This window comes from Hippocampus guttulatus, chromosome 1, assembly GCF_054856545.1.
Source record: "Hippocampus guttulatus isolate MCC_2025c chromosome 1, RoL_Hgut_1.0, whole genome shotgun sequence".
Classification (NCBI taxonomy): domain Eukaryota; kingdom Metazoa; phylum Chordata; class Actinopteri; order Syngnathiformes; family Syngnathidae; genus Hippocampus; species Hippocampus guttulatus.
In genome coordinates, this window is record NC_141261.1 from 35,660,558 (window position 1) to 35,682,161 (window position 21,604).

At 42.3% G+C, this 21,604-nt stretch overlaps 1 protein-coding gene across 4 annotated transcripts in view; it reads left to right on the forward strand.

The window, feature by feature from the left end:
- The window catches only part of LOC147211538 (lysine-specific demethylase 6A-like), a 37,496-nt gene that overhangs the window by 5,254 nt on the left and 10,638 nt on the right, over positions 1–21,604 (forward strand). Inside the window, exons 3-17 of one of the 4 annotated variants that reach the window (XM_086128264.1) lie at positions 7,635–7,743; positions 7,887–7,936; positions 8,024–8,100; positions 11,872–11,992; positions 12,077–12,131; positions 14,042–14,076; positions 14,594–14,687; positions 14,768–14,894; positions 15,276–15,374; positions 16,561–16,780; positions 17,488–17,625; positions 20,058–20,189; positions 20,284–20,355; positions 20,622–20,723; positions 20,848–21,258. In XM_086128264.1, coding sequence (XP_085984390.1) covers positions 7,635–7,743; positions 7,887–7,936; positions 8,024–8,100; positions 11,872–11,992; positions 12,077–12,131; positions 14,042–14,076; positions 14,594–14,687; positions 14,768–14,894; positions 15,276–15,374; positions 16,561–16,780; positions 17,488–17,625; positions 20,058–20,189; positions 20,284–20,355; positions 20,622–20,723; positions 20,848–21,258 — 1,842 coding nt within the window. The remainder of the gene's footprint in view (positions 1–7,634; positions 7,744–7,886; positions 7,937–8,023; positions 8,101–11,871; positions 11,993–12,076; positions 12,132–14,041; positions 14,077–14,593; positions 14,688–14,767; positions 14,895–15,275; positions 15,375–16,560; positions 16,781–17,487; positions 17,626–20,057; positions 20,190–20,283; positions 20,356–20,621; positions 20,724–20,847; positions 21,259–21,604) is intronic. The other 3 variants (XM_086128265.1, XM_086128266.1, XM_086128267.1) reach the window with 3 other exon arrangements.

Below are 21,604 nucleotides of genomic sequence, written 5' to 3' on the forward strand. Positions count from 1 at the left end.
TAAGTTCATTATTATTTGCTAAAATAAAAATAAAGTTTATTAGTGTGAAGATTACTTATCTTGTCTTTGTCGCTAAATCAATTCAATATAAGGTGAACGTGATTTGCAAATCAGTGTATTCTATTGGATTTGTAGAAGTCCGAAAATCATTTTATTTTCGTCCCCAAAAACCATTTACAGTGTGTATGTTATTTATTGAAATCTAGCGGATCTTTAATTAAGACAACGAACGGTTAATGTCGGCGCAATCACGTCAAATATACAGTTTTTTAAAATTTTTTTAGAATAATAATAATACATTTCATTTATAAGTGCCTTTCAAAATACTCAAGGACACTTTACAACCAAAACAAGAACAATAAAACCACAGATAAAATTATAAATAATCACAGGAGAGATGAATTTAAACTGAATAGCGATTTTAAATAGTTGATGCCGGCAACGTGACGTCAGTGTTGCTATAGCAGTACACAAACCAGTGGCGTGCGGTGAGGTGCATGGTTGGTGAGGCACTGACTCCTTTAGTGTCAGATTTACAAATATATAAAGCAAAAAAGCGTAGCTTATTCAATTGGCTAAACATTATATTTGCGACATGCAGATATACGGCAAGCAGCACAAGCCAGTTGCATGTATCAACCCAGTTTGTGATGATTGCGCAATGCAATGGGCATTCAGAGGTGAGGCTCTGCCTCACCTGCCTCCCCTGACCGCACGTCTCCACATATTTACTTAAATCTTGAATTATAAAACCTTATACAGTCATCTCGTTACCTTTGCGTCCCGCGTCCTAGATGCATGATTTTCCCGCGGGACGCACAGTTCCAAATAATCTGCGTTTTTGGGACGCAAGGAAATTTCTCAGTCAAAACAACAACAACAAAAAAAACTACGGTAAATCTTTTTTTCCAGCAACGATCGCATTTTGACCATCGCCGCCATTGCTGTTTTGATCTCGCGTTAAGTAATCTCGTGTGACGAGATTTCCGTTCTCATGAGACGAGATTGGCCTTCACCTCGCGGGAAGCAGACAATTGCCAAGTTGTGTAACGTTAAAACAAGTGTTGCGAAAGTTTATTGCGGAGATATTGCGGAGATTAACTTTTCTTTTGATGGCAGCGCGGACACCCGCAGCGGCTCCTCTTGTTTTGTGTTGAGAGGGAAAACATTTCATCTGTGCTCTATGTTTTACATACAGTACATTTGACAATAAAGTTTATCCAATCCAATATCACAGAGGAAGCAGCTAAAGTTGGATTTTTTTTTTTGCGATGATAAGTTGTTGACTTTGAGAAAGCCTTGCATCATTGGAAGCAGAGTAAAGAGAGGAGAATTTATGAACTCAAAGACTGAACCATGGGATGAAATAACCATCCGGCGGCAATCATCTGACTGGGAGGGAGGGAGAGGGCAAGATATGCACATAGATGCATTTGTGTGTCATAAGTGAGCGAACTGTCATAGAAATACTGTACAGTATATGTGGTACAAGGGCTGGACGATATGACAAAGTATTTCATTTGAAATATATACACAGTTTTCGAACGTCTCTGTTCTCGACCAACACACACAGTACATTTGACAATAAAGTTTAATCCAATCCAATCCAAATCGGTTTTCGACCAAACATTTCGATTTTTTTATGCCTTGGATTGCGACCGAAAATCAGTTCTCTGCCTTCCTTCTCGTGTGGCGTTCCATTGTGAGCAGACTTGTTCAATAAAGATTTTTTTTTTAAAAAGAGCGTCCAATGTCAGTGGACGTGTTCAATAAAGATGAAAAAAAAAGCGTCCAATGTCAGCGAACGTGTTCAATAAAGATAAAAAAAAAGGCACCGTGTTTGTTTACATCTATGCAAATCAGACTGTTATTTCTGCATTGTGCATCAGCCCCTAATCATGGCACCAGAGAAAGCAAGTGGAAATAGTAAAGCTGGTGAAAAAAAAGAGGAAAGTAGTGCGCAAAACTATTGAATTGAAGAAAGATTTGATAGTGAAATCTTAATCAGGTGTATGTGTGTCCGTGTTGGGTAAGGAGTTTGGCATGCCAAAATCGACGATCAGCAGTATCCTAAAAAAGAGAGACCATCTTAAAGTCACTGATGTGGCTAAAGGATCTCGTGTGTTGAGCAAACAAATGCCACAAATATTAGAGGAAGTGGAGAAACCTTTGCTTATTTTCATAAGTGAGAAACAGCTAGCAGGGGACAGTCTGAGCCAAGATACGATTTGTGGCAAAGCAAGATTATTGTATGGAGATTTGATAAAGTGGTTCAGAAAATGGATGGAGGGATGTTACCTTGTACCGTAGCATAGGGTTGCAGAGAAACACTAATTGTTGAAGCTTTGTACATGGAATTCTTTCCCATTCTTGCTTGATGTACAGCTTCAGCTGTTCAACAGGCCGGGGTCTCCATTGTCAGCATTTACGCTTCACAGTCCGGGAGACAGGTCTGGACTGCAGGCAGGACAGTCCAGTACCTGTCTCTTTTACTACAAAGCCACGCTGCTTTTACACTTGCAGAATGAGATTTGGCTTTGTCTTGCTGATATAAGCAGGGGCCTCCATGAAGAAGACGTTGCTTAGATGGCAGCTTACAGTGTGTTTTTCCAAAATGTGTATGTTTGTTTCAGCATTAATGTTGCCTTCACAGATGTGTCTGTTACCCATGCCATTGGGACGAACACAGCCCAATACCATCTCACATGCTGGCTTTTGAACTTTGATCCAGTCCGGATGCTTCTTTTCCTTAGCCCGGACGACACAACCTCCACAACAAGCAAAAGAAATTGAAATGTGGACCACAAAACACTTTGCATCAGTCCATCTAAGATAAGCTTGGCCCCAGAGAAGCCGGCGGTGTTGCTGATAAATGTCTTTACTTTGCATCATAGACTTAAGTTGCACTAAGGGATGTAGCACCGAACTGTATTTACTGCCATTGGTTTTCTGAAGTGCTCCTAAGCCTGTGTGGTTATATCCTTTACACGTTAATGTTGGTTTTAGATGGAGTGCCGCCTGAGGGATGGAAGGTCACGAGCATTCAGGGTTGGTTGTCGGCCTTGCCGCTTACATGCAGTGATTTCCCCAGATTCTCTGAACCTTTTGATGATATTATGGACCATAGATAATGATGGTGAACCTCACCCCATCTTTGCTTGTGAATGACTGAGCAATTCAGGGAATCTCCTTTTATTCCCAATCATGGCACCCACATGTTTCCAGTTATCCGGTTTACCTGTGGGTCTTCCAAAGAGATGTTTAATGAGCATTCTTCACTTTTCTCCCATCTTTTTTTGCCACCTGTCCCAACTCCGATCCCGGCTCCGGCCTCCCTGTGTGGAGTTTGCATGTTCTCCCCAGGCCTGCGTGGGTTTTCTCCGGGTACTCCGGTTTCCTCCCACATTCCAAAACAAACATGCATGGCAGGCTGATTGAACACTCAAAATTGTCCCTAGGTGTGAGTGTGAGTGTGAGCGCGGATGGTTATTCGTATCTGTGTGCCCTGCGATTGGCTGGCAACCGGTTCAGGGTATACCCCGCCTACTGTCCGAAGACAGCTGGGATAGGCTCCAGCACCGCCCGCAACCCTAGTGAGGATAAAAGCGGTTCGGAAAATGAATGAATGAATGAATATATATATGTGTATATATATGTGTGTGTATATATATATATATATATATATATATGTATATATATATATATATATTAGAGCTGTCAGTTTAGCGCATTTTTATTGGCATTAATTTAAATGAATTTTGACGGGATACATTTTTTTCTCGCGAGATTAACGCGGCACACGTCACAGCGGATGTTATGTTGCTCTATAAATAAACCAGAAACAAAACAGCATGCTCGCTGCATAGGTCCACGCACGTTTGTTTTGCCAGCCACGGCAGCGCAAGACACCAAAATTGGATACTTAAAGAGTTTATGAATGGAAAGTTTACTTTTAAAAAGTTGCCAGATTGTTCCACTGACAAGACCAAAGTTACCTGTATGTTTTGCACTCGTAAACTGGGCTATCATCATAGCACGTCAAGTCTGAAATACCATTTAATGGCCAAGCACACAGCTGACATGAGTACTCCGCCCCCTCGTCTCAGACAGACAGCTATGGATCATTTCAAAGCGAAGAAAATGGATGACACGACGAAGAACAAATTTTACCATTACAAGCTGTGTACAGAGATTGTACGTAGCGGAGAAGACACTGTTTCGGGATAGAAATAAGAGACTAGGTTGATGAGCCTCTGGTGAATAAAGAGCAGGTAGCCTGTCGAATACGATGTATGCCACTGACACGATTTTACTTGCTTGGAACTATTTTGTGTGGAAGGTTACAGTGTTCCGTGGCCATATATATAAAGTGGGTGGATCTTCTCTGTGTTCGTCTGACAGCGATGGTGTGCCGCTGAGGCACGTCAAGAGTTCAGCGGTGCAGTGGTAGTGACCAAGCAAACACACTGAAAATAAAACGTCTCCAGTGTTGTCATCGAACCAAGTGTAGTCATCCGAAATGATGTCTACACAAAACCGTAGAGAGACTTTCAAGCAAGAAGGACCAACAGAATCAACATAGCCTGACTGCTGTGTTCAAAGCAAATTTGAGAAAAACGAAGAATGCAACCATGGCTTAAATCCACTATAGGCTGAGTATTAGTTTACCTTAGATGTGCACTTTATAATGTTATATTGCTCTGTTTTGATTCCATAAAAAGAGCTGTTAAAGCAGCTGTTGTGTGACAAATATTTTTTTCACTGTTGTTGATGGACAGTAATATTGTGTGAGAGATTATGTGTGAATAACTGCTCCAAGTGAAAAATGTTCATGCAAAATTGAAACTCGAAATTGTTATTTCAGAAAATATTTGCATTTTGCACATAGAAAACTGATTCATGATTCCATGTTGATGAGAGCATTAAAATGGGGAGAAATAGGACAAAAAAATAAAAACGGAAATTCAAAAACGATAAAAAAATGCGTGAGTCATCATGATTAATTTTTAGTTCATTTGAGTTAATTATGACAGTTGCATTTTTAATTAGATTAAATATTTTAATCGTTTGACAGCTCATATATATGTGTGTGTGTGTGTGTGTGGCTCAAGTTAAGGCACAGGTGGTACCACATTGACTTTGCGCCATGATGTTCATGTATTCTGTAAATCGAACCGACTCACTTTCTATTACAGGAAACATACTTGGAGTCCCATTAAGAATATAACTGTTACCATGTTCAAGCATTCATTCATAAAAAGCTGCATAGGAAAATGATGTACGTATAGCTGATGGAGTGGGGCCACTTTAGTTTGAGACACTCATAGATTATTTTGAAGTACCCGTCAAGCACTCTGTGGTCCATGTCCACCTGTCCTGCAATAGCATGCTGCAGTTTCCTCTGTTAGAACAAAAAACACATTTTTACACCATCTATCTAAACCAGTGGTTCTTAACCAGGGTTCGATCGAACCCGTCTCAGGGGTTTGACAGAGCCTCTGCTATGGAGGTTAAGATACACCCGACTCAACATGTCAATTAGTTATGACACGCCCGCTTGGCCATCACTGGCTGCAGACAATCACATTACATTGCTTGTCCAATCAGCGCTGCGGGAAATTTAGTTCTCTCAGTCGTCAACATGTGACGGTCGTAATGTACCTAGTGTGTTTGTTTGTTTGTTTATTTACTGCTATTTTTTTAAACTTTATTAGTTGAGTATTTTTTTGGTCCGGCCATCTTTACTTCACTTCTCCTTCTCTTCTGCTGCTTTGTGAATGGTTGTCACCTCATGTCTTTTTAATGTGTCCAGCCTGTAGTTGGTTGATGGCTGTCTCAAAAGGAAGGCAGCGGGTGCCTGCTCTGTTGGGGCGCAGTGCTTTCGGCATGAATTACAGTGCATGCCTTCCTCAGTATGCCTGAGCCACGTAAATTCATTTAGCCACTGCAAAGCCCCTGTCTCGTTTGTTTTTAAGACGATATGAAAAGAGGAATAGAAAATAATTTGACTTTGCGTTTCTGCTCCTAATTAGTAACAGATTCATGTTGCCTCACCTCGCCGACTCGTCCTATCCTGCATTCCGGCCCTCGCTCTCACTAGTGTTACAGACCAAATAAACACGACATGCTTGGGAAAATCAGGACGCCGATAACACCGACAAGCAGGGAAAAACACTATTCAACAATTTTTTTCTTCGGTAGTTGCTTCAGGTCTTTCCTGTGCACAGCTGTTGATATAGCGCCTCTATAGTGACGCAACGCTGCAACTGCAGTTAAAATACATAGCTGCCGCAAATGGACGGACATCAATCGCTCAATCAGCACAGCTGGATCGTTACGCTGTGTTGAGCGATATTAATCGGTCTGGCTGGGGGCGGCACAAAATTACCTGGAAGCGGCTCCCATGCAATTTTGAACGCAGGAAAAACTCTGGTATTTATAGTGTGTGTGCGTGCGTGTGTGTGTGTGTTCATGCACAGACGTGCAGAACTCTCAGTGAAGGTTAAAAAATCAACTGTTGCTCAGCAAAATATTAAGTGATGGATCACAGTTTTTGTCAAGGTCTGGTTCTTGAGTTTTAAGAATTCTGTTGAACCACAATTCAAAAGCAATGTCTGATTTTCATCATTTTTTTAAAATTAATTTTTTCATTACTCGGATTCAAATTGTTTCTGTGCCCTTTTTTCATAAACAAAGGCGATTCCAACATTTTTTTCCCCCATGTGTGTATTATTTATTAAATATTGAAACACTAAGAATGTTTTCATTTTATTGTATTTATTCATAAAATTTGGGCCAGTGTCTATCACAGGAATGTAACGAAACGGCGATATCACGATAATGTCCTCATTATGATTCATAATAACTATGACAATAAAATGACTGGCCACACCTTTTTCTTTGTCACTGCTGTTAATATGTACAAAAACGGTATTGGGCTTCCTCCGGCAACCCCAATCTCGTGACTTTTTTTTTTGTTTGTTTTTCTGCAATATTGTGAGCTTTTTAAAAAATATATACAGTATATATATTTTTATCACCAATCTCCATTCAATATTGTGATAATTATTGTATCATGAGGTTCATCATGTCATCATATCGTATTGTGACGTTTGAACATCGTTAAATCCCTCGTCTATAAGTTACGTGGGGGCCTGACACAGTGCAAGACAGGTCCGGGCCATCGGGCCACCGTTCATGATGGACCCTGCTTCAAGCTGACGAAGATCCTTCAAAATATGTGCAGCTGTGGGTGAATTAAGTCCTGGGACGTCTATAACTAATGGAATCCCAATGAAGACAGGACTGCAAAAACAGTACAAGCAGTTCACACCACAGAACAGTGACATTTCACCAGCCAACATTAAATGTGTCTTCTTCAAGCTTCCTTCAGTCAATAATTAGGATGCCATTTATTGTACATCAAAGGTAGAGAGTTCTTGGAGTTTAAATGTGCCTGCCAGGGATACGAAATATATTCTGGTGTCCGGCTGAAGTAACAATAATGGCAACTTGTTCACGGTCTGGAAGCAGTTCTGCATGACTTTGCACTCTCTGGTCCAGCCTCTGTACCTGTTTTCTCTTAGGATATAGGGGACATTTTTTAATCACGTGTGCGCGTATGTTCCCCTCAGGCTGTGCGCTGCTACGATTCACTCATCCTCAAGGCGGAGGGAAAAGTAGAGCCAGAGGTGTTTTGCCAACTCGGCCACTTCAACCTCCTCTTGGAGGCTTACCCAAAAGGTGAGTCTGGACTGAGGGGCTCCCCTTTCATTGGTTCATTTAAAATCATCCGCTTCCTATGCTGAGCTTTCCTTCGTGCGCTTTGGTTCATGTAATATGCCGTCTCAAAACTGTGATCCTCCCTCTTTTTCTCCCAATTACAGCATTATCGGCATACCAGAGGTACTACAGTTTACAGTCAGACTACTGGAAGGTGAGCCAGCACAACCATGCTCACATGGTGCCAAGGCTTAAAGTTAGACTGATGGGCTTCATTCTGTTTTACTCATCCGAATAAAAGTCTTCTCATCACACACAGAATGCTGCCTTTCTGTATGGTCTGGGAATGGTCTACTTCCACTACAACGCCTTTCAGTGGTGAGTCATGTTAAATGTTATCTTTTATTCAGCGCCTGTTTAATACAGAACCACATAAAAATTTAGCAGGTGATGATAAGCCCCACGATGTACATATACGCATGAGCTCATCTATGAGCACAATGACAAGATTTCTGAAAAATGACAGTGTGTCAAAATGTTGCATCCGGTCAGAATGGCCACAAAAGGTTTTAATGTAAAGCAATACAAGTATGTTGGTAAAATCTTTACAGTGAATCAATAATCATGAAAAAACATCAACAGTCTGATTTCTTCAGAAAGATGTGCAATTCAGTTTGTCATTTGAATGTGAGCATCAAAACTGATCACCATTATGCAGACAAAGCCACAAAAGTTTTGAGGAACTGAAAAATATACTGCACTTTAAAAGGTATTTAAATCATGAATATCGAGGAATTATTTTTACTTACATGATAATTGTCAAATCTTAAATTGACTTCCAAACTGTCCAAACTAATTGTTTAAACTAAAGAAAAATGATTAAATATATAAACCGGAGAAAGTGATCACTGGCTTTGTTCGTGTACGAATTGTAAGGTGTTTTCCTGGCCCAAATTTAGGTAGAGGCGGGGACGTAATGACCATTCACATGTGTGTGCCTGCGGTGCTCCCCCCACTAGGTCAACCAAACCATTTTTTGTTGAAATATGTACTTATATTTTATGACAACCGGAATTTCTTGAGGAGAACATGCTTTGGATTAATATACGCACTCCAAAACTCAGCCTTCAAAAGCTTTTTTTTCTCCGATGTACTCAAATACACTCCCCCCTGATTTGCTGGTAGCTATGCATAAAAGAAGTATTCTTCGCATAGTAATTCGATCCATTAGGATTTCTTGTCTTCAGTTGTGTACTTTTGTGAAAAGAGAGGTTCTCTTGCTTTGCTATCAATCAGAACAATCACCACTTCCTGTTATGTGACCCCCGCGGGTCAAATGATCCCACAACAACCCCCTCCCCTCAAAAGAAAAAAAACCCCCACACAAACAGCAGAATGTCACGGATTTGCGCCGGTTACCGTTGATTGAGTTTGTCTGAGACGAGAGCGCGGTGAAATGTGGCACCGCTCACAAATATGAATACGTTTATATACAATTTCATCAAGGGAACTGGGTGCGATCTTAAAATAAATTTTGGGGCTTTTTTCCCCCCAAGCGGAATATAAAGTTGGTACACGATTTGGCATTAACACAAAAGGAAACCGCATGAAAATTGGTTTAGAAAGTTACGACTTACTTTCTACGTCCATGCATTGCCTTTAAAGGGAACGTCGACTTCTACAGCACGCTCGTGTTTCGAGACTTCATAACAATTGCTTGAGCTGCCCTCAGAGGCGATGGAAGAATCATCCATCCATCCATCCATTTTCCGATCCGCTTCTCCTCACAAGGGTCGCAGGGGGTGCTGGAGCCTATCCCAGCCGTCTTCGGGCAGTAGGCGGGGGACACCCTGAACCGCTTGCCAGCCAATCGCAGGGCACACAGAGAAGGACAACCATCCGCGCTCACACTCACACCTAGGGAGAATTTAGAGTGTTCAATCAGCCTGCCATGCATGTTTTTAGAATGTGGGAGGAAACCGGAGTACCCGGATCAAAAACCCACACAGGCACGCGGAGAACATGCAAACTCCACACAAGGAGGCCGGAGCTGGAATTGAACCTCTGCACTGTGAGGCGGACGCGCTAACCACTGGCCCACCGGGCCGCCCGATTGGAGAATCAATCAAAAAATAACGAAAAAAAAGAAATAAAAAGACTAAGATATGCATCAATGTGAACTGAGTGATGACAGCTTTGCACGAATTGCGATGAGCCAGAAACAAAGAACTTGTTTTGGAAGCGACTTCTTACTGTCTGGGGAAACCACTTTTATCCAAAAGATGACATAGTGTAAGACACGTTTGTTTTTAATTATTGCCGTTTGCTTGTTCCTCGCCATTCTCCCTGACCCATTTCAGGAGACTTGCAACGGCATCATAATTCTTGGTGACCAGCAAGAATGTAAAGTGATTGATAGGTTGATCAACAAATTTAAATTAAAAAAAGTGGCCAAAGAACTACTCGAGCAATGACAATGTAGGACACCAATCCACATACAATACATGGGCCAAGTAGGAAATCCTACCGTGCGCAATTTGCACCAGGATACAGCATCGAATTGCAAACAATAACGCTGGGCTAAAAACTAGCAAACTGCACTTTTCTTTAACAGTGAGCACGGAGTCCCAATTGGGACGCAGTTTGCTCTTGAATGGCATTTTTCCATCCATCAAATTGTTGTGCTCTCAATGCCCTCTTTTCTTCTCATCTTGTCCTTCCATGCAAACATAGTTTTAAATTACATTTTTGTTTCATCAGGTAACACGACAACTAAAATGAATAATTCAACTAAAACTGATAGCATGGTGTCAGAGCTTGAGTGTTTCTCAAATGTTTATAGCTTTGTTCAAAGAAAGCGTCTTTTTTTAACTAAGAAAACAAGGATGGACAATGTGTTAGGAAAACAAACATTTGTACACATCATTACCAATGAATGGTTAGTAAAAATAACCCTTGAAGTTTCATATACTAGGTGTGCCACTGTGGGGTGAAATATTTGCCACCAGAACCTGAATGTGATTAAGTTAGATTTATATAGCTTATACCAAATTTCATTCATTCATTTTCCGATCGGCTTATCCTCTTATACCAAATTTGAATTACATAAATAAAAGGTAAGTGGCTCGCATAATGGATGGATTTGTATATTTTAATCTGAATCATATTGAATAACGGAATCGGAATTGTACAGTTTCAATTTGTAACATTTTTTTTTCTCAGTCTATTTGATCCTCACTGAAAATTAAATTTTGTATATTTTCACATTAGTCTTCCAAATACAAAATCACTTATTTTCATTTGAACGTCAATTTCCTTTTTTTTCAATTATTCATGTAATAATTCTTAAGTTAACGTTATGGTCACGTATGAAAAGGTGTTTTTTTTTTGTACAGTGTCCGATTCGTATCTCAGCAAACTGAATCAAAATTACTTTCATCGTATTTAAGTGCACCCTGCAATTGGCTGGCAACCGGTTCAGGGAGTACCCCACTGACTTCCTAATGACAGCTGGGATAGGCTCCAGCACGCCTGCGACCCTTGTGAGGATGAGCGGATTACAAAATGGATGGATTTCAGTGCTTGCCATACCAACTAACTACCATGTTCTTTAAACAAATATGGAAATGATAGTCAAATATAAATAAAATGCAGTTTTATGTAAAACAGATTCAAAATTATATGCCGGCCATAAAAGCAGCTATGGGGGCCCCAGAAAGGGTTCCTTTTTATCCTGTCTGAAATCTCTGGCAGCACCTTTGACTTTACAGTCGCCTGCATTTCTGCTATACTCACATGCACCCCGAAACTGTGATGCAGCAGGTGGGAAATGTGGACAAAAAATGAGGTGGGCGGTTGCCGGATTACCCGACTAATCGATGGATAAGTTGATAGGAAAATCCATTCTAAAAAGATTTGTTGCTGACAGCCCTTCTCCTTATGTTAAATGTTTAAAATGTGCGGTACATTTTGTCCATGCACAGTACTGTGGTTGGCCTTCCATACTGAGTGCTGTCCGTCTCCTTTATCAGCACTAAGGAAGATCAAGCTCTCGCCTCAGCTGTCACGCTCTTATTGTTGAACTTCTTTGCATCATCTTGTTGAAACAGCCCTGCGTTTTGCCACTTCTCTTACCTCTTTACCCCCCAGGGCGATCAAAGCATTCCAGGAAGTGTTGTACATTGATCCAGGATTTTCCCGAGCCAAGGAGATCCACCTTCGCCTGGGTCTCATGTTCAAGGTCAACACAGACTACGAGTCAAGCCTAAAGGTAGACCCACCCCCAAATTTGCAAAGTCACTGTGAACAAGTGAAGGCAGCTGAAGTGCCTTTCCTACTTTCTGTTCTCTTACAGCATTTTCAGCTAGCTTTGATTGACTCCAATCCCTGCACTTTGTCCAAAGCTGAAAGTAAGTTCAGCCCTCATTATCTCTTTACTTGAAATGTTGAAAGTGACTACAGTGAAACTCCTCTACAGTGAACGAAACCTACATGGGCGAAAATACCCCCTAATGTGAAGAAATCTTCATGCATTAACACCATTCCCATTCTCCTGCCCCCATACGACGAAAGAAAACCCCTGTTGCGTGATACGAAATCATTTTCTCTGCTCCAGCCTCGCGAAGACATTCACTACAACAAAGTCTAATCCAACAGCGACCTCTACTGCTTCGTTCGGAAACGGCAACAGCAACCACCGCACTGCGTTCCATAGTGAACGATGTTTATTTCGGTGACAGCTGCGAGTTTCCTGAACGCAACATACTCATAGCTGCTCTGCCATTGGCTTACCGAGCATCATCCTGGCCTCCGATTGGCCAAGAGGGACCTCACTGTCTATGTGTGTAGATACTGAAGCTAGATCCGTAGAAGATAGAGTGGAATGCAACCGATGAGCTGCTCAGAGTAAATTGCTTATGGCTCGACGGACGTTCAAATAAACGAACGTTTCCTGGAATGCTTTACTTGTTATCATGCTAAAAACCTTACGCGAACTGGAGCGCTAATTAGAGAGAAGCGCTCCAGTTAGCGTAAGGATTTTAGCCTTCGAGAGCTAACTATGGCCATCGAGGACTATGAAGCGTCCCGTGGCTGGCTTAAAAGTTCATTGAATGACATCAGCTGAGCAACGCTGTCTTGGGTGGCGATCGAGGGGAGGTCGAGTTAGAGACAGTGAGATGGTGGAAAGAAAAGCCACCGGGTCCAGAAAGTATTTGTTATTGTTAGATTCAGACGAGGATGGACGTTGCATTGCTAAAATGGCTACAAAACAGACCTTTGGATGTCAAGCAGCCAAGACAAGAAGAGCTCTGATGCTGGAAGAGAGGGTAAAAGTGATCAAAATGAAAGACGGAGGAAGCAAAATAAAAGATATAATCCAAGAAATTGATGTAAGTGAAAGTGAATGCTGATCGTAAATTTCGCAATTTCCTTCCCTTTTTTTCTTTCTACACTGACAACATGAAGTGTCAAATAAGTGTGTGCTCATACTTATGCACTATTGGAATAAAAATAGAATACACATACATTTGTGTGTGCGTGTACACATACGTTTGTTTGTTTGTGTGTGTGTGTGTGTTTACATCTGAGATCCAATTTGCTACAGTCAAAAACCCCCTGTTGTGAAAAATTTCTTGCTGCAAACATGATTTCGGTGTAGAGGAGTTTCACTGTACCTATCTCAGATCATCTTAAGGTGTAATGGCCAGTAAATACTGGACAGAGGATAGCACTTTGACCTAAACAAAAAAAAAACAATAATATACTGCATGTCATTAGAATTCCTACATGCGCGCACACACACACACACACACACACACGCACACACTGCAGAATCATGTTTTTTGACCTGGGTTGAATATTTGTAGACATACTGAAGCGTCCTCATTTCCCCTACCTGCTATGTGCGACCTTGGAGAGAGCCTTATCCATTTTTGCCCAGCCTCTGTGTGTGTGTGCGTGTGTGTGTGTGTGTGTGCGCGCGTGTGCGTGCGTGTGTGTGAGACCTCTTCTCGCATGCACACACGACTCAGGGCAGCCCCCATCCTTTTTCCTCACCCGCTCGCTCTCTCTCTATCCCTCGCTCTATCTGCTGAGAGTCACTCAGGCAGTTCAGATCAGACACTGCGGCGTTCGGCACGCAAGAAGGCGCTGGCGGCTTGGCTGCCGCCCTTCTGCTCAGATTATGGCCAGTCGACCTTGGGCTTCCATTTATTCACCTTGCCACACAACTTTGCCGAAAATGTTAAGACGAGGATGTGGAGGACTTCTTAAATGCCCTCGAGTGTTGAACCTAACTTTATTTTCTTTCCTCTTGCAGTTCAGTTCCACATTGCTCATTTATATGAGATTCAGGTAAGTGTTTTTCTTCCACGCTTGTACTCTCCAAAGGACATAATCATTGTTTTGTTGGTATTTTCAATTCAAGTGAAGAGCTGCAACATTTTTTATATAGAAATTTGTCATATATTTTTTTAATGGTAACCCAGTGAAGTCACAGAAAGCTTTATTTTCGATTCTTTCAGCCAAGTGCTGACAAATGAAAGGGGGTAAGAGGGTGCATGAGTGGGTGGCAAATGCGGGAGAGCATAGGAAATTATTCAGAGCCGATCGACAGGGTTGCCACGGAAACTAGTCCATCTCCCCCTCTTTTATATGCTGATGGTGTCTTTGTCGAGAGGTAATATCACTTTCACTGGCTGTTGAGAAGTGTCAACAATACACCTTGTGCTATGTCAGAACAAGAGCATGCTATGAAAATGTCAGTTTTATGGTGCGTTTTAGTGGCATCCAGGGGGTGAGCATTTGGGGAAAGGGGTGTCTTGGTTACTCTTTTTTTCCTCAATACTTCTACCCTGCTCCTCCCATCCAGAAGAGATATCGGGCTGCCAAGGAGGCCTATGAAAGCCTCCTGCAGACAGAGGATCTTCCTGCACAGGTGAAAGCCACTACCCTGCAACAGCTTGGTAAGATGCCACTCAACATGCACCATTACACTCTGAGGTATATTGTGACTGACTCCCTCTGGGTGCTTTTGTCACTCCAGGCTGGATGCACCACACAGTGGAGCAGCTCGGGGACAAAGCCAGTAGGGACAGCTATGCTATCCAATGTCTGCAGAAATCTCTGGAGGCAGATCCCAACTCTGGACAGTCATGGTACTTCCTGGGCAGGTAGGCGCGACGCCCTTATGTTACACCTGATGTCGTAAACTCATTCTGACACAAATGCATGTTTCCCAGTTGTTTTATTACCTCCACCAAGAAGGTTAGGTTTTTTTATGGCTATGATTTTTCGTTTTTTACTGTATTGGATCGCCTGGTTTTTTTGTGGGGTGAGCTGGAATTTTGTTTTCCGCTGAATGTTTTTTTTTTGGGGGGTGGGGGCGTTGGGCAGGGTTCGACTAAGAATTTCATAATATGTTGAAAAATGACATTTAATATTTGATCTGAACACGTGTACTAGATGGTGGATGTCTGAGGCTTAGTGGAACGCTGCACTCTCTAAATCCTCTTCATTACCTGCACAACCCTGAAAGCTGGTCTCTCCTGCAGGTGCTACTCTAGTATTGGAAAGGTCCAGGATGCCTTCATCTCCTATCGGCAATCCATCGATAAATCTGAGGCCAGCGCAGATACCTGGTGCTCTATAGGGTAAACACTCATTTCTTTAAAGTACATATGTTTGTTGCAGGGAGGATTTGGTTTGTCAATTGTCACATCATTTCAACACAAACCATGAGTCCATTTTTGTTCCCCTCAGCTTTTAAGGATAGATGACAAGTAACACTACAAGTTTCCATTACATTTATTAAAAAAAAAAAAAAAGATAATTATCAATTAGTGTGATAATCGATTTGTTGTCGATGAATTGTTGCATCTCCAGACTGGTGTAAGTATTCAGTAAAAGAAGATATCAACAGTCAAACAGGTTGTAGTGTGATGGACGGGTTGCTTTGCTCCTTCAATACCTGGATGACTTGCTGTAATTGATGGAACAATGAATTCTGCTCTTCACCAGAAAATCCCGAAGGAGAATATTCAGCCATCAGTTTGTGATTTAAAGCTGAAGCGCACTTTGGTTCTTTAGCAGGACAGCAATCCAAAATAAATCAGCAAATCAACTTCTGAAAAATTTTAAAAAGTTTAGGTTTTGAGTACAGACTTGAAACTGCTTGAAATCTGTGGCATGAACTAGGCCGTTCATGCTCAAAAACCCTCCAGTGTTGAAACAACTCTGCAGGGAAGAATGGGAAAAAAATTATTCTGATGTGAAAGAGTCCTCGCCAGTTAGAGAAAATGCTTGGTTGCACTTGTTGAGGTTGGCGTTTTGTTCCCCTAATAAATAATTACAATTTAAATACTGAATTTACTATTTACTTCGGTTATCTTTGTTTGATGATCTTAAACATTTAAGTGGGAAAACGATTTAAAACAACCCGAGAAGAGGTCAAATACTTTTTCACTGCACTGCATATATATTGTGAGGTTTCTGTGCAAAATAATGCCTTACAATTGAGAATCGCTGCATTATGTAAACAGTATGTCACTAGTGCATGTCACTGTCCAGACTAGGCTTTATTCAACTTTGCTTGCTGGTTGGGCCCATGCTTGTCTGGTAGCCAAAATAGAATCATTTCAACAGCATGGTGTCTTTTTTTTTTTAATCCGGCGTAGTGTTCATGGCACATGGATACCACCTCATGAATCGGGTATCAATTAGAGTCTCAAGGACTGAACTGATTTTTATCAGATATTGTTTTGCTACTGTTTCCATCGCTTTGGGGTTTCCTGTCTGAACCACGCCGTACACTTTATTCTCTCCTGCATCTTGCCCCAGGGTGCTGTATCAGCAGCAGAACCAGCCCATGGATGCGCTGCAGGCTTACATTTGTGCTGTGCAGCTGGACCACAGCCATGCTGCCGCCTGGATGGACCTGGGCACACTGTATGAGTCGTGCAACCAGCCGCATGATGCCATCAAGTGCTACATCAACGCCACACGCAGCAAGGCATGCACCAATGCCACCATGTTGACCCACCGAATAAAATGCCTGCAGGTGGGTAGAGAGAGATGCGCAGCAATTCATAGAAGACAGTGTCATCCAGCCACATGTGCTCCAAAAAACTGACATTCACGGTTTTGGGCACCGATACTGCTGACTAGTCAGTTTTATGTAATGTAAAAGCCACCTGTAACACAAGTACAAACATTTCTGACACATTTCCAAAAAGATGAGGAAAACAGTAAAGGTGTCACACCGTAATATATCGTCACACAAAGTAGGTCCAACTGCAGTACCGTCAGGAGCCATTTTTAAGGGCAATTTATTTCCGACTAAACAAAAGGTTGGCATGTTGTCATCTGGGGTCCTGAGGGTCGCCATGTCATGCCATTCCTATATTTGCTGTCACTTCTCTTCAAAACAGTTTCATGTCTACCCTGCGCATGAGTCACACTCCCACTAGTTTGTATCAAGACGGCACAGCGATGGCTTGCCCTTAAGGGCCATATTTGGGATTATTGTTACTGAGTGTCATGCAGTTGCTACCTTCCCATTTGAACCACACTTCACACATGGCCATGCAGCTCCAAGGCTCTGCTTCACTTGTGCTGTAACCTGCTTGTACCATTGCTGATCTTTTTTATTTTTTTTGTCAATATTATTTTGAGGTTATCGTAATTTTAGCAAGAAAGCCCTTTGTGTTTTCCTTTTTTTTTTTTTTTTTTTTTTTTTGTTTTTCACGTCGTTTTCCATTCCCCTAGGCTCAGTTGAGTAACCCCCAGCTCAGTAGCCCACAGAGTAAAAGTAAAATGCTCCCTCTTATTGAGGAGGCATGGAGTCTACCAATCCCGGCTGAGCTCACCTCCAGGCAGGGAGGCCTGAGCAGTGCGCCACAGCAGGTGAGAGACCAGATCCCTCCCCTTTGATCTGAGACGCTCAAAACACATAATCCTAATGTACACGCCGTCTCACCTGTCAGCACATACACTGTTGGGTAACACTTGCGCTTGAGTTCCACCTCCCACAATGTTATACAGCTGAAAATCTTTTGTTTGTTTCTTCCAATGCTTGAGTTTGCCTCTTTCACAATCGTTTTGGGATAGCACTTTCAGATATAATATGGAGGTCAACGGCTGCTTCACAGCGCCTTTTTAGATGGTGAGGGAGTCTAGCCAAGTGTTACTCAGCCTGCCACCCCCTTTCTTTCTAGTAGTCACTCGGCTTCACCCATCTCTCGCCGCTCAAGTCAAACACTAATCTCCCCTCTCCCTCACCTCACCACCCCCGCACAGAACAAGATATAGGCGGCAAGCACTTTGTCGACAAATCTGTTTAGGGGCAAACTTCACCTGATCTGTTTGAAACTGTTCCTGATTTAAGAGCCGCAGCTCTAAAGTCAAGCAACTGCAATTGAAATTCTCCAACCCATTTCATCTTGTGACAAGGGTGCCTTCAGTGAGGTTGTGCTTGGTTCAGCCTCCAACCTCCAGTCTCTTTCTTCTATCGCCCCCTAGTGTTCCATCACTTGTTAATTTACACCTGTCTCACAGTCGGAGGTTATAGTTTTTGTATGTGCATGATCGCTGTTGTATTTTCGGACTGCCCCTTGATGTGTTGACCAGGGTCTCTTCACTGGGTCCGAATGATCCTTAAATATCATTTTCTAATGGTCATACTGTTTTTCATATTTTATAATCTGAAGCAAGAATAATTTCACACAATTCTGCTGATGGCGTAAAATGAGATGTACACTAGCTTGATGTTTTTTTCTTTTATCGGGGCGCTGTAGCAATTGTACTGTTGCATGCATTCAATTGATGCACTGCGCACACTCACATGTTAGGGAGGCTAACGTACAGCGACAACAAAGATGGCATCAAAGTCTTCAAAGTATACTTGCTGTCAGCTGGAGTTGCGTCAAGTTTCCATGAATAACATTTGACCGTTATACTTTCTACAGTTATCCAAGTATCAGTGGAATGATTTTTAGGATCCATATCGGACCAAACGAGCCATTCAGCTTCACAGTACAAGTTCATGTGTCCTTTAAATTGCACGGCTAATAATGTTCGACTTTCAACTTGAACCAGAGCACACAAGAAAAACAATAGCTGTAAAAAAAGTATTAAATGGACTAGAAAGTCTGCATTTACATTTTATTGGGAAGATATAACATAATTGAGAGGGAAAAAAACACTCACTAAATCATAAAAAAGACATTTGGTAGGATCAATTTGATCACGGCTCGATCGTGTCTTCCATTGATTGTCATGACTTCAGATTATTGACGGGCATGGCTGACAGGAGGGCCTTACTCCCCAGAAAGGAATGAAGAAGCATCTGCTTATGGAGGGGGCGGGGTGGGAAGACGTAGAGTCGAGCATCATTGTTGCGATGGGAAAATTGTCTCAGCGAATGTAAACGTTCCATCTCCTTTGTAGTAACGGGTCACTGTTCAACATATTAAAATAAAAAGGCAAGTTGAATTGCTGAACATGACGGGCGGCACAACACGGTGATGGCTAGCTATCACTTTGTCTTTAAAAAGTAAAAACATTTGAAATGTTGACCTTGGAAAGTACTAGCGCTGCACTATTGAATATACAAGGTGACCCAAAATGCTTGCAACACATACAGTATAAGTGCCATTTCTATTCATTTTAATTGATGATGGAGCTGTTCGGTTTATTTGGTCTACATTTGATCGCATTTCCAAAATCTGGTCCAAATGTCCACCTTACCGCCTGAGACACTATCACACCAACACAGTCCTCCATTGGAATAGCCCCGAGCTTTGCTATCATACATTTAGAGAGTTATTTTTTCACCAGATACTATAATTTTTAGTAGCTAGCAACTAACGGACACCAGAAACTCGTACCCAATCTAATCATTTCACCAGATAGTCTTAGTGTGTTATGCGCTATTTGTTTTTGGTCATTGCAACGACTGAAATCAGCAGCCCTCTTTCCGCCCAGGGCTGCTATGGCACTGTGATGCTTCAGTAAAACATGTCATGATAATTTAATAACAGTCTAGTCTTAGTTAAACGTGTTCAAATTATTCCTACGTCAACATGTGTCTCTTTTTTCCCATTTCTCTTACTTTCAATCCTCTGCTTGGCTTTGTATTTCCTTTTCATTCACTTTAACAATGATTCCTTGTTTTGTTTTCCTCCCTAATTTCCCATTTTTCTCTCCACTCTGCTCTGATCTCACCCAACCATTATTCAATGACTTCTGTTACATTTACCCGCCCTTCTCTTGCTTTTTTTACTCTTCCCTTGTTTCATTTTGCCTGCGCTACTCCCCGGCTTTCTTCCGTCCTTCAGGCCTGTAAACCCAACCACGCTGCAGAAGGTGGTAGTTCAGGTCAGTCGCTGCCTCCTCACGTGACCGCGCTGGGTCAAGCGGAGGACCAGACCTGCCCAGCCAAAAGGAAACGAGCTTCCAGCCCTGCCAAGGTAAAAGTGCAAAGTATTAGTCTTTGCATGTATTTATTCTTTGACGCTACCTTCTAATGGGCCGAACTTGCCCTATTCCATGAATTCTTAACAGATGGATTCCTGGGCCACTAATCCAGTGCAGCAGCCCGTTCCCAACTGGTACCTCTCCCCACAGAAGTTGCAGGTTGGTCATTGCATTTATTCCATGATATGGTTCCAATTATTTATTTATTTTCAGATGGAGGGTATCAGTCAGTAGGGATATTCAAGCTTTGAAGGTTGTTATATTTTTCCCCCTTCCGAACATTAGTTTCTTTGCACACAGAAGACCGTGTGACAGAACGTGCTGCTATGCATTCTGTAGGTTTACCATTTATTCCATTTCATATTCTCACTTCTGATTCCAATGCTTTTTTCCGTTTTGTTTTGTTTTACTGTTATTCGCTACAGTTGTTGGAACAGTTACGGAGTAATCGAGCCAGCTTGAAGCCTCCACAGCTGCAGATGTTGGAGCAGCTGGAAACTCAGTTCACCATGATGCAGCAGCACCAGGTAAACATGATGACTTGTGCAATACTCACACGAGCAGAAATGATGGTCATATGCTGGACTACTCTTCTATCGCACGTCTTGTTAACTTAATGACTGCTCATGGTATCTTCTCTTCCACTTGCAGATGCGGCAGAATGCGGCAGGAGGTCAGGTGCGCCCCTCCTTCCCAAATGGCCCAACTGCCCATTCCCTCCCATCCCCGAATCCCAGCCTGCATCCCACGCGACCCCATTTGGGACCTCATCGGCCCCTGTGCCCCCCTCAACCTTTGGCCAATGGGCCTGTGGGTCTCGGACACAGACATTCAGATTCAGTCTCCCTTCCTGTGGGTGACAGTCACAGTAGTAGTAACAGTAGTTGTAGTAGTAGTAGTAGTAATAATAATCAGACGGGGCCAACAGCCTTGGGGCCCAATAGAGATGTGCCTTATCTGCAACCTGCCGGCAGCGGCGACACAGCACTGCTACCTCACACCTGCACAAGCACGCAAACACAGGACGCCACGCCACGCCCTCTGCACCTTAACTCCTCTCAGGTAAGTGATACTGCAGTTTGGAGCTAGTCTTCCCACCTTATGATGAGGGGCTCAAAGCCAAAAATTAATTCTTTTGACGGAGCAGAGCTTAAACGAAATCCCTCGGTTGTAGGATATCGCTATGAAGGCAATATTAACTGTTTGAGATCGCTGTGCACAGGCATGTACAAAGCCTTTGAGTCACGTCAGCTCTTTGTTCTGCATGCAGGGAAACTTCTCTCGCGAATCAACATGAAACCACGTGTCTTTCCGCAATGTGGCAGTTTTTTCATTTAATTTTTTTAATGAATTTTTTGTTAACCTGCAAAGCACTGAAGCCGCAAAACATGAAATGTGTGTGTGTACA